Source organism: Geotrypetes seraphini, chromosome 4, assembly GCF_902459505.1.
Source record: "Geotrypetes seraphini chromosome 4, aGeoSer1.1, whole genome shotgun sequence".
NCBI lineage: Eukaryota > Metazoa > Chordata > Amphibia > Gymnophiona > Dermophiidae > Geotrypetes > Geotrypetes seraphini.
In genome coordinates this window covers 91658235-91670885 of record NC_047087.1, presented here as the reverse complement: position 1 = coordinate 91670885, position 12651 = coordinate 91658235, and the positions used below count along the sequence as shown (strand labels likewise).

The window sequence follows — 12651 nt, the reverse complement described above, 5'->3', positions numbered from 1 at the left end:
AGATAGAGGGCAATGAAAATCATAAAGGGGGTGGGACAATTTCCTTATGCGGAAAGTCTAAAGCAGCTAGGGCTCTTCAGCCTGGAGAAGTGATGGCTCAGGGGAGATATGATAGAGGTCTATAAAATACTGAGAGGAGTGGAAAAGGTAGATATGACTTGCTTGTTTATTCTTTCCAAAAATACTAGGTATAGGAGGCATGCAATGAGGCTACTAAGTAGAAAATTGAATGCAAACTGAAGAAAATATTTCTTTATTCAATGTGTAATTAAACTCTGGAATTCATTACCAGAGAAAAGAAAAACTAAACTAAAATCTATAATAAATTATTAAGATGGACATGGGAAAATCCACTGCTTATTTCTGGGATCTTACTAGGTACTTGCACCCTATAGATTGGCCACTGTTGGAAACAGAATACTGAGATTGATGGACTTTCAGTAATCCCTAATTCATTGTCCTATGTGGTAGTTGTTATTTGATCTTCTTCTCAGAAAAAGTATCCACACAGTTTACTTTTTGAATTTTTCTTCAACTTATATTACACGCAATGTGATTTAATATAGTGTTCTTACTTGTGTTACTGTAATTTCTGGGTTATAAGTTGCTGTCTAGTACATCAGAACTTGTGGGTACAACTTATACAAAGGTGCAATTTAGGTTGATTTTTTTTATTTGTTCCACTGCATGCAGAAAACTGTACTTCTTTCCTCATGTTGTACATTGTCATCATCAGCTTCAGGTTCCATGATGCTCCGAGCCTGCAAGGCACGGATATATATTCCACCTGAAGAAAAGACTGTCCAGTAAGGAGAGGAACCCAAACACCCATCCCCTTGAAGAAAGAAAGCAAACTAGTATGGAATGGGCTGTGCACAGCTCCCTCCTCCTCCTTCTCTTCCTCCTCATGAGCTCATGGTGGGCTCCAAGCCAGGCACTCCCTTCTCCTGCGGCAAGCGCTTGGGTTCAGACCACAGGTACGGGAAGGAATGAGGTCGGCAGTGGAGAATACAGTTGGGGCCAGGGAATACATGGCTCAGGGGGCTTGGGGTACAAGTGGTGATGGTGTTCAGGCCCCCAAACACCCTTTCTGCAGGTCTGAGTGTGAATAAAGTATTGGCAGCTTCTAGTAGCAATTGCTATTCAGATGTTAGGAAGTGGGATTCGAATTGCCAGCATGATACAAAGGAGCATCTTTACTCTTTTTTTTTTTTTTTTTTTACTGTTTTTGGGCCTTATGACTTATACAAAGGAGCGATTTATAACTTGGAAATTATAGGCACATTGGAAAAACTTACTGAGCTATCAGGATTTTACGTCATTGAATGTCATAGTTATAATAATTTGACTTATTTAGAGGTACAATTGGTTCAGCATTGGAGAAGACTTATGGTTTTTGACTATTCAGTGAATTAATTTAGGAATTGGAGGTGAGGCACTATAAATAATTTATTACAGAGGTAGAAACACCAATGCTCCTTTTTACTTAAATCAAAAACTGGAGCTTGATGTTTTTTCTAAATTCATTTAAAATATTTTAAAATGTGACTTGATATGAAAATATCCTCCATGATCAGGTGATTCACTGTGTTGGAGCGAGACTTTGGACTATGTGAGTTATTTAAGTGGTTTAGTCAGTGTGTGGTTGCATTAAATTAATAATTTGTCATTTCTGGAGTGAATGAATACTTTTGTTACAGAGTTTGTCCAGAATGACACACCTATTGCGCTAGAAAAAGAGATTAGGTTCTTACCTTGCTAATATCTAGTAGATAGGTGTGTCATTCTGGAATCCTGCCTGTCAGTTATTTATCCACCTGCCCAGTGTCTCAATCAGAAGTTTGAATCAAAACTGAGATTTTGATGTCAGGCAGAACTTAAGGGTATGAAGAATAATCTATTGCTATAATTCATTGGGGAATGTTTGAGCTCCATAAATGTTTCTGATTGGTATGGTTATTTTAATATTTTGATTGTTCAATTAAAATGTTTAACATGTTATACTTTAAGATTTGTAGTTTGGATATTTGTATAGGGCTTCAGTTTGTATAGGGCTGTTGCATGCTTTGGTACAAACTGAAGAGAGCAACAGAGCCCTCTGGAGAAGGAGGTGGAGTTAAAAACCTGGAGTGGATTTCTTCTGCATGGCTCATGAGCATGGGGAGAATACCCTATTGTCCAGAATGAATACCCTACTGTCCTATCTACTAGAAAAGATATTAGCAAGATAAGAATCTAATTTTTATACCCCAATATGATGATCCTGTGATGGGGTTATTACCCCAGAGTAATGATCAATAAAATCAAGTGTGGTAATAAAATCACAGTCAACCAACAATGTACTACTATTGCTTAATATGTTGTAGTAGAGAAGTGGAGACAAAAAAAGACATTCATGAGTGTATAAAACCCTTGGCCATTCACAGTGAAAAAAAATCCACCATCACTGGAAAAAACCCTTTGCATTGTTGCAGAACTTATTTTAATCATATACTCTTCACATTTGGAGCAGAAAAAAAGAGAAGATCACATAAGATCTTGTGCTTATGAATGTAATATATTTCTGCAATGAGTCAAGTATTTTTTTAGCACCAGTGATAATGGGTTTTCTCCTTGTCAGTGCCTAGGGGTTTTATATGTGTACTAAGGTTTTCTTCCTCTACTTGTAGCTGGCTTAGCTTTGAAAATGTCTCCAAAATATAAAACAATACTAGTAGATTACTGAGTTATTATGATTATTCGTAGCCAAAGGTAATCATTGCCACAGACTCATCACACAGGATATAAATAATCAATTGGTCTTTATCAGTTGCCAAATATTTATCTTTATATCCATTGATAAATATTTAATTAGTCAAATATAATTAATCAATTGATATTTCTGATCTGAATTGACTATACAAACAATAGTTGATGTACGCATACATATTTCTCCTAATGTCAGTCTTGCAGAGAGGATTTAAGTTGAGCAACACTGCTAGAAATAAGCTTAGAGTGAGCCCCATGTATGTATTTTCTTCTAGCCTCTTTTCAACACCACTGCACATGTGGAGGGAGAGTGAGCAGGGTTCTGATGGACCCTGGGTTGACTTGTAAAAAGGTTACAAAGCCATTTTCTAGTGTCCTACCATATTAGTCCAGACGTTTGGGTTTGTGCTGCCCTACCACTAAGTAAAAGCTGAGAAACTAATGAGTTGTGTTTTCATAGCTTAAAATTTCTGTGCAGCAGCTTGGCCAGCCAGTATTCTCAGTCTCCAGCAGGTGGTAGATCTGACAATTATATGCAGTGGCTTGGTCGGAATATTTTTCTTCTTTTCTTGGAAGCAAGTTTTTGGTCTCAAACAGTGAGTTAAAAAACAAATGGGGGGTGAGGGGCTTTAGCTGATAGACATTTAAAAAAGGTACTGATTTTTATGTCTCATGTTTGAGGTGTCACACTTGGTGGTTCCAGGCCCTTCCTTCCCTCCTCTTCTCCCCAGTCTCTTCATTCTTTTGAGGGGTAGGCAATGTATGACTTGGAGTTTCTTGTACAGGACTTCCTTAAGAGCCCAAACATCAAACATCTCTACACAAATGGAAAAAAGGGACAATATCTAAAAACCAGTATTTACCAGATGTTCTCAACCCACTATGAATATGCCCACTGTGAATATGCATGAGATAGATTTGCATACAGTAGAGGTAGTGCATGCAAATTTCTCATGCATAGTCATAGTGGGTATCCTGAAAACCTGACTGGCTATGAGTTCCCAGAGGATTGGGTTGAGAACAACTAACATTCATTAATGTTTTGCAAGACGTGCTGGACAGAACTTATACGTTCAGAGCTAGCTAGACCTGTTTTAGAAGCGTCTAAGTGTCACAAAGGTACCCAAACTGACCAAGTGACCACTGCATGCTTCAAGGTAAGACTCCCCCAGTGCTCACTGACCCCCCCCCCTTCCTCCATGCAAAAATGAGAAGAAAAAGGTACATACCTGGCTCTAGAACAGCAGCATCTGGTATGGGGAAGCCTAGTAGAACATCAAGTGTGTAGAGTTACCTGGTGGGTAGACTTATGAATCATAGAGAGGAGGACCCAGTCCCCTAAGGCACTCTAACTACAACATCTATGGTATTAAGTATGAGCCCATCAAAACCCACCCAAACCCTACTATACTGCCATATAGGTGCCACCTAATAACATTATAATGGTTTTTGCAAGTTTCTCAAAACCTGGATTTTTCAGAATGCTTTTCAATGATCTATTCTGTGTTATCGTTTGCTGCTTACTATTGTTGAATAAAACTGTGTGTAGGTTTGTTTGCTGCTAATATTGTGCAGATATGTATAGGCGACTAGCTGTGTACAAATTAATTATTTTTTGTAAACTGCTTTAAAACCTTCATATAAAGAGGTATATCAAATAAATAAATCTAATCCAGGCTGGACAGACCACACAGATCTTAATCTGCCATCATCTACTCTTAGATCTAGAGGCTGATTTGAATTTAGTGACAATCATGGAAAGAACCATGACTAGAATATACAGAGTAAGAAGAAAGAGAGGAGTGGCATATGTTAAAGACAATATTAAAGCTACAGAAATGCAGGACTTACAGGGGGAAGGAAGAGGCACTGTGAGTCAGTCTGGAATGACGTAGTGGGAAAATGTATTTACATTGGTATGAAATATAGACCTCCTTCATAGACAGAAGCAGTGGACAGAGATTTAATTGAAGACATTCAAAATATAACTGTGAAAAGAAAAGTACTAATAGGTGATTTTAATATGCCAGATGTTGATTAAGGTATCCCTTTTGCGGGGTCTTTTAGAAATAGGGAGATGGTAGAGTCTCTACAAGGAGAACCATTCCAGAAGTTGGTAATGGAACCCACACAGGATGGGGTCAAATATGGGACTTAGTGCTTATGGATGCAGAGTGTTTCTGATGTCATAATGGGTGATCATCTGGCATCCATTGATCATTGGATAGTGTGGTTCTGTATTAAAACAGGTATGAAAAGGGTTCTTTCTAAAGTAAAAATTCTAGACTTAAAAAAACCAAACTCTGAGATGGATTACCTCAAGGAATTGTTAGCTGAATGGGAACATCTGGAAGAAGTAGAAAAGTACTACTAGTAATCATTTCTATAGTGCTACTAGATGTGCACAGTATGCCGTGATGTACACATATGCAGACATTTTCTCATTCTCTAGTAGCCTCACAGTCAAATTTTTTTGTACCTGGGTAAAGGGAAGGTTAAAGGAGTTCCCCAAGATTACAAGGAGCCACAGTGGGAACTGAACCCAGCTTGTCAAGGTCAAAACCCACAACACTAACTGTAAGGTTACATCTCCACTCCAGTAAAGATGCAGAGGTGGATGAGTAGGGCAGCTGTAGATAAGATGAGTCCAGAGCCCTTACCAGTGGGCCACTGCTTTATATAGGGCTCCTTTTACTAAGCTGCATTAGGACATGAATGCGCGTAATAGCACGCGCTACAGTGTCGTGCACGCTAGACGCTAATGCCAGCATTGAGCTTGGATTAGTTCTAGCCACATAGCGCGGGGTTAGCGCGCGTTAATCTGCTGCGTGCGCTAAAAAACGCTAGTGCACCTTAGTAAAGGAGCCCATAGTGTTTGACTGCAATTATTTATTTAATTCATTTTCTATCCTGTTTTTCCCAAAGAGCTCAGAATAGGTTTCAACTTAACATATATAACATGCAGTCAGACGGGTTGCAAATTGTCATTGAGTTCATCCTAACGTTACCTAAATAAATGCTGCTAATGGTGATGATGCAACCAATTAAATTTAGGGGACTATGACTTTTTTTCACATGGATTATATGGATTTTGGATAACTTTGCAGCCCTTTTACTAAAGGTTGTTAATCACTTACCTCCCCCCCTCCTTTTACAAAACCGCAGAAGCAGTTTGTAGTGCAGGCCAGCGCACTGAATGCTCTGCACTGCTCCCGACGCTTATAGGAACTCTGAGTGTGTAGAGCAGCGCAGAGCATTCAGCGTGCCTGCCAGATCTAAAAAATGCATCCGCGGTTTTGAAAAGGGGTGTTAAAGCACGGTCAGCATGTGGTAACACGCTATCACATAAATGCATTAAGAGTTGTATGGAAGCTTGCATGTAACCTTGAATTATTGCATTTTTCTTAAATTTTCTCTTGAGGGGCATGGCATAGGTGTGGAAGCATTATCCAACTAGGGGACGCTCGAAGTTACAGAGAAATACTTTTAAAACCAATAGGAGGAAATATTTTTTTCACTCAGAGAATAGTTAAGCTCTGGAACGCATTGCCAGAGGTTGTGGTAAGAGCGGATAGCATAGCTGGTTTTAAGAAAGGTTTGGACAAGTTCCTGGAGGAAAAGTCCATAGTCTGTTATTGAGAAAGACATGGGAGAAACCACTGCTTGCCCTGGATCGGTAGCATGGAATGTTGCTACTCCTTGGGTTTTGGTCAGGTACTAGGGACCTGGATTGGCCACCGTGAGAACGGGCTACTGGGCTTGATGGACCATTGGTCTGACCCAGTAAGGTTATTCTTATGCTCTTATGTGTTATATTTAGCATGCACTAACTGGCTAATGCAGAGCTAATATGGGAGCACTTAGCATTTCCTAAATAGGAGATGGTAAGTGACCCTGAATTAACATCCTATAGGTACCGTATGTTAATGATGTAATAAAAATTAGAGGGTATGCCCCCAAAAGATAATATATAAAATCTGGGCATAATGTGCAGTAAAACTTTGGGCTCCTTTTATAAAAGTGCGTTATGGCGTGCGCTAAAATGCCGTGCACGCTAGATGCTACTGCCTCCTTTTAAGCAGGCGGTAGTTTTTCAGCTAGTGCGCACTATAGCACGCGCTAAAAACACTAGCGCACCTTTGTGTTTAAGTCCAAATTTTATTACACTTTAGAAAAGGGCCTCTTTATTCCTTAAAGTAATATAATTTAAAACCGTCATTTATTCAGGTTCCGTTCATCTAATATGCCAGTGGGTTTTTTGTTTGGGTGGGAGGGCATATTTATATCACTGTAGCTGCACCAAAGTTGCTGTGGTGCTAATCTCAGGGGTGGTGGTGCAGAGAGGACTTGTCGATTCCCAAAGGTTTGTGGGTGAAATGAGGGAAAATACTGAAGAGGGAAAAAGTTGGCACTTTTCTAAAAGAAAATTATATGGAGTTGAATTGAGGCTACTTTCTACTTGTTTCCTTTCAATTTAAGAATAATTCAAGAAAGATGTCTCAAGTTAATGCAAAGTATCAGGCTAGGGACACTGGCAATTTAAAAACACTGCACTTATTTTCTAGTACCATAATGAACATGTACTTGACAGTTATGTATTTATTATTGGAATAATTATAAATATTACAAAGAGGTGAAACAATTTTCTTATTTTATCAGAACAAAAACAAACTATCCTTCAGTCCATCATTTGCAAGTCTGAAAATTCAAGATGCTGGAAATTATGTGTGTGAAACTGTTCTAACAGAGGTTGAAGGGTTAAAGAAGAGAAAAACACTTACTCTAATTGTGGAAGGTAATACATTGCACTCCTTTTGAGATTTTTTTCCCATATTAACCATATTTACTTAGGGGTGAATTCATCAAAGGACACTAATGCAGTAGCACCCTTTGAATTTCCTCCTTAATCTCACAGTTTAAGACATAATTTTATTTTTATATGTACTTTGCCTTAAACCAGATAATTTGCCATTGGCCATTCAAAAGTGATGAAAGCACACATTAAGGGCTCCTTTTACTAAGGTGCGTTAGGACATTAGCGCGCGGAGTAGCGCACGCTAGATGTTAACACCACCATTGAGCTGGCGTTAGATTTTACGTGTAGCGCGGGGGCCAGCCCGCGCTAAAAACGCTAGCGCACCTTAGTAAAAGGAGCCCTAAGGTAATTACACTATTTTCATGTTCATGTTTAAACATGAAGGTATTTGTTCCATGAAAAGTAATAAAAGGTGCTTAAAAAAACAAACTAAAATGTTAACTATGCAGGCCAAATATTTTTGCTTTGTTTAGTTTTCTGTGTCCTTTACATAATTTTTTAAGGCATTCTAATTTGGGAGGCAATGTCCTCAATAGTGACCTCTATTGATGATTCTGGGGGGGGGGGAACTATTTGTATTTTTCCCTATCATTTCAAGTTAAAAGCAATATGAAACAATATGGAAAATGTTGATGTCATTTTAGATGAATTCACATTTTTAGTATCTAGGTTGCTGGTAATGACGTAATGCTAATTATATATAAGAAATATGTCTATCACTTGCATTTCTTTCATCATAGGCTATAAGATAAGAGGGAGAAAACACACAAGAAGTAGGACTGAGACCATGGTTTAAGCAATTTATTCTACAAAGCATGAAAACAAAGACTCAACACAGAACCATGTTCCACTGGAAGGTCCACTTGCCTCAGGAGTCAAAGGGCTCCTTTTATCAAGCCGCGCTAGCAGGGTTAACGCACGCGATGGCCAAAAACTACCGCCTGCTCAAGAGGAGGTGGTAGCGGCTAGTGCGGCCGGCGGTTTAACGCACATTATTACGCACGTTAAACTGCTAGCGCGGCTTGATAAAAGGAGCCCAAAGTATCTAAAAGCATAAAACAATACAAAAACAAAAAAATATATATAAAGCAGCATATATCTGTATATCTATATCTATAGATATATACACACACAACATACTCAGGTATGTGTATATGTATATCTATATATACTGTATATGTGGGTATGAATATAAGTTATTATAACAAATATACAGTACATTAAGAAGAATTATATATATAAACACCATACAAAACTATGACATTGCATATATACAGTATATATCCCCAAAAAGTAGATATGAAAAAGTAGATAGATTTTGAGAAGAAAGCAGAAAAATGGAAGAAAGTTGAATGTTAAAAGTTAATGCTAAAGATGGATATACGGCAGAAAGTGATGGAGAAAAAAATAACAAATGGATAAGGTGGCCCTGGTTACATAGTTAAGAGCACAGACAGAAGGAAATACAGCCAGAGACTGGGAAAACTAGTTTGAAAACTAAAATCACTGGGCAACAAAGGTAGGGGAAATGATTTTATTTTCAATTTAATGATTGAATTGTGTCAGTTTTGAGAATTTACTGTCTATATTTTGCACTGTTCAGGAAGAAATACATTTGTTTCTGTTTCTCAGGGGTTGTACTGCATGCAGTTTTGCATTTTAGGGTTTCGTTTGTATATATTATTACTTTTAGGTTGTGGTTCCTTATTTGCATAAGTTACTACAGATGGGCAGACTAGATGGGCCTTTTGACCTTTATCTGCCATCATGTTTCTATGTTTCTGTGTTCTGGTAGGAATGAATGTTGAGAAGCATACAATGTGCATTGTGTAGTTTAATTTTGTGGATAACCATTATGTGTTGTTAATAAGATTATAATGTGTGTATATATATGGAAAAATGGTATTACAATTAGTACTATTATGGGAGTGGGTCTGGGGAGGAGCTTTTGGGCTGTCCCAAACAAAAAAGCATTCCGCTGCCTATGCCTAGAATTGACTATTTGAATAAAGTTGGGATTAAGTATGGTAACATCTATGAGGTGAAAATAACCAGGTGAATCGCTGGAATGGTGTCTCAGGGTGAGGAAGGATCTAAACTTCTACTAAGACTAAGGGCTTCTTCTATCAAACTGCGCTCTAGCAGCATGTAGTGCGGTGAGCCGCGCTGAATGGCCCGATCTGCTCCCAATGCTCATTGAGTTCCTATAAGCATCAGGAGCAGCGTGGGCCATTCAGCACGGCTCTCTGCGCTAAAAACTGCTAGCGCAGTTTGATAGAAGAGGCCCCAAGTATTTTAATAAAAAATTTGGCCCGCAACTTAGCCTGTGTTTTAGATTTCGGTCCCTTATGTGATTGAGTTACCCCTGATCTAAAGCAATGACAATCAGCATGAAGTACTGAATGTCTTTAAAAATAGTCCACATAAATTTTTATTATGACCAGTACCACATTCATTACGGGACAAAACCCCTTTGTTCTTAATAAAGTTACATATATGGCAGCCAACTAGGCATTAAGGCCCAGAGTTAGGTGTCTAGATTGTTCTGCCTAGTGACTCTATGCACCTAACTTAATTATTCTATTTAGCTTAACCGGTACCATTAATTGAAAAGCAGAAATCCTCCCAAACAGAGGAAACCAGGTCAACAAAATTTGACTTCACCCAAATAATCAACTAAACCAGGTGAAATAGAGCTTTTGTCAAAGCTTGAAGAAAGAATGAGTTTATATTCTCCCAAATCCAGAAAATCAGATTCCGGTAAAGTGCAAAGGAAACTTTATTGCACTCAAGTATTTTAAATTATCAAAATATATAAATAGAGTTAAAATCCTTAAAATGTTTTCAATAAATAGTTTAAAACCATCAAAACATATTCCCTACTGGCGTACAATGTAAAATACCAAAAGAAAAAAAAATTACCCCTAATAGTACTTTCAATTAAAAACATCAATTAAACTGTTTAAATAGAATTGCTTTGTAAAGCTTGAAATTTAGGGCTCCTTTTACAAAGCTGCGCTAGGGCCTTAACGTGTGGAATAGCACGCTCTAGATTGCCGCACGCGCTAGCTGCTATCGCCTCCTTTTGAGCAGGCGGTAGATTTCCAGCTAGCGCGCGCTAATCCAGTGCTTGCGATAAAACCGATGGTGCGGCTTTGTAAAAGGACCCCTTAGTGTAAGAAGCAATACTGAATTAGACCCCCAATTAATGTGAAGAGTCTTAGAACCAACAGTCCCATGAATCTTTGGGTCTTGAAGTCTTCCTGCTTTCTTGATTCTTTAGTTGTTCTCCTTTCTTGGCTTTGCCTTGAATCTTCACCCTAAACTCAGCTTAAATAGAATAACTGGAGAGAAAACTACCTCCGTCTATGTGTATATTGGATTGGAAACCCTTTCACATTATCTGAACTGAGCGATACTAAATTTATAAAATAAAATTAATTTTCCCTTTCTGGACTATCTTAGCTACACTATAACACTAATTCCCTAACTTCTCTATTGGAGAGATTGGAGTTCTGCAGTGCTGCCAGCTTTAGCTGCTCTGGAACCCACACAGCTGCATTCACACACTCTTACTCAGACTTCCGTAAGAAGCTTTCTTTCTTTCTTTTTTTCTCTCTCTCTCTTTTGTTTTAAAACCTAGGGCAACATTATTATCCCTTAGGTACCTGTAGGAACCTTGATGATTTCTTTTTCCCATAATGGATTTTTTTTCTTTTTTTTTTTTACCCTTTGAATCCTTTGAGACAAATTTTTAACCTTAAGCAGTTCTAAAATTAACCTGAGATTATACAATTGCTCAGTTCTAAATTTAATCTTATGAGATAAATCCCCATAGAGCTTCAATTGGCAGCTCTTGAACTTTTAAAAATAGAATTGCAGTAGTAGTACCTTTATTTTAATTCCTTTTCTCAGTTTAGGAAAAACACTGTTAGCTGCAATCAAATAGCAAGTGGTTCTATAAATTTTCCTAGGTTCTCAATCACTTTTCAACAGAAATCTCCACTAGAAGTTATAGCCCAGCCTTTCACTCAGCTTTCCTACCTGCAGTGAAATTTAAGAAAATCACTCCCAAGTTACTCATTCACTACTCTCCCACACAGCAGCCCCTCAATGCACTTCTCTATTCCTCTGTGTCCATTGCTCTCCACCAACTGACAGGAACATACACATTTGCAGCCTAAGTCAACCAATCTGAAGAGAGTTTGCATCCAGATTTGAACACCTGAAGATTCTATTCTCTATTTTTAATTTAAAATGCCCTTTAAAACCTTCTTTTTTTTTTTTTTTTTTTTACTTAAAGCATCTCGATTCTCATCTTCTACATGTGCTGATCTAAATTCAACAGAAAGCCCACTTGTAAGAACCCCCAATTTCCAAAACAGGTTCTTTAAGACTTCAGGGCCTTAGCATAAATTTGGGACCAATTTAAACCTATGGTTCACATAATCAATCTCTCAGGACCCCAAAACTATTTCCCTAAAGTTATACACTCATTGGTAAACATTTTATTATTAATTTAACCAAAGTTTGGGCATTTTATTAATAATTTAACCAAAGTTTGGGTTCCCAGCATTACCCAGGACATGCATAGTAACGGTGCATTTGCATGATGGCGTGATTGCGCCTTTCACAGCACTACCATGAGTCCACTAAACTCTAGCTTTCCTGGGCTCCTTAGCCCTCATGGTCACTATGAAAATTAATATTTTATTAAATGTTAAAGTCCTCGTGCCCAAAATCCTTTCTTCCAACTTTACCCATGATTGGGCTATTGCAGGCATCCACGCATGTGCATGCTGTGATGTCACTTGCATGTGCAAATGTTGGCTGACTTGGCCCCAAGCTCAAGCAGAGCCCAGAGCCTTTATCAGTTCCTGGCCCAAAACGAGTCTCCCTAGAGGCCCAGAATGGCCGTACAAATCATGGATCTGACGTGATTGACGGATCCTCCCCTTGACCCAATGGATGGGTCTAATGGCTACTATCTGACCAAGCCCCTCCCAGGTAAATTTATAAATTTTTCTTCTTTTTTTTTTAACCATAGGTTACATTCATATTTAAAAACTATACATTGTTTTAGGAAA

The 12651-nt window shown here is 38.2% G+C and overlaps 1 protein-coding gene across 5 annotated transcripts in view; it reads left to right on the top strand.

The window, feature by feature from the left end:
- Window positions 1-12651, top strand: part of ALCAM (activated leukocyte cell adhesion molecule) — a 192325-nt gene that overhangs the window by 141477 nt on the left and 38197 nt on the right. For all 5 annotated transcript variants that reach the window (XM_033941485.1, XM_033941484.1, XM_033941486.1 and 2 more), the window contains exon 10: window positions 7408-7543. In XM_033941485.1, the coding sequence (XP_033797376.1) occupies window positions 7408-7543 (136 nt within the window). The remainder of the gene's footprint in view (window positions 1-7407; window positions 7544-12651) is intronic.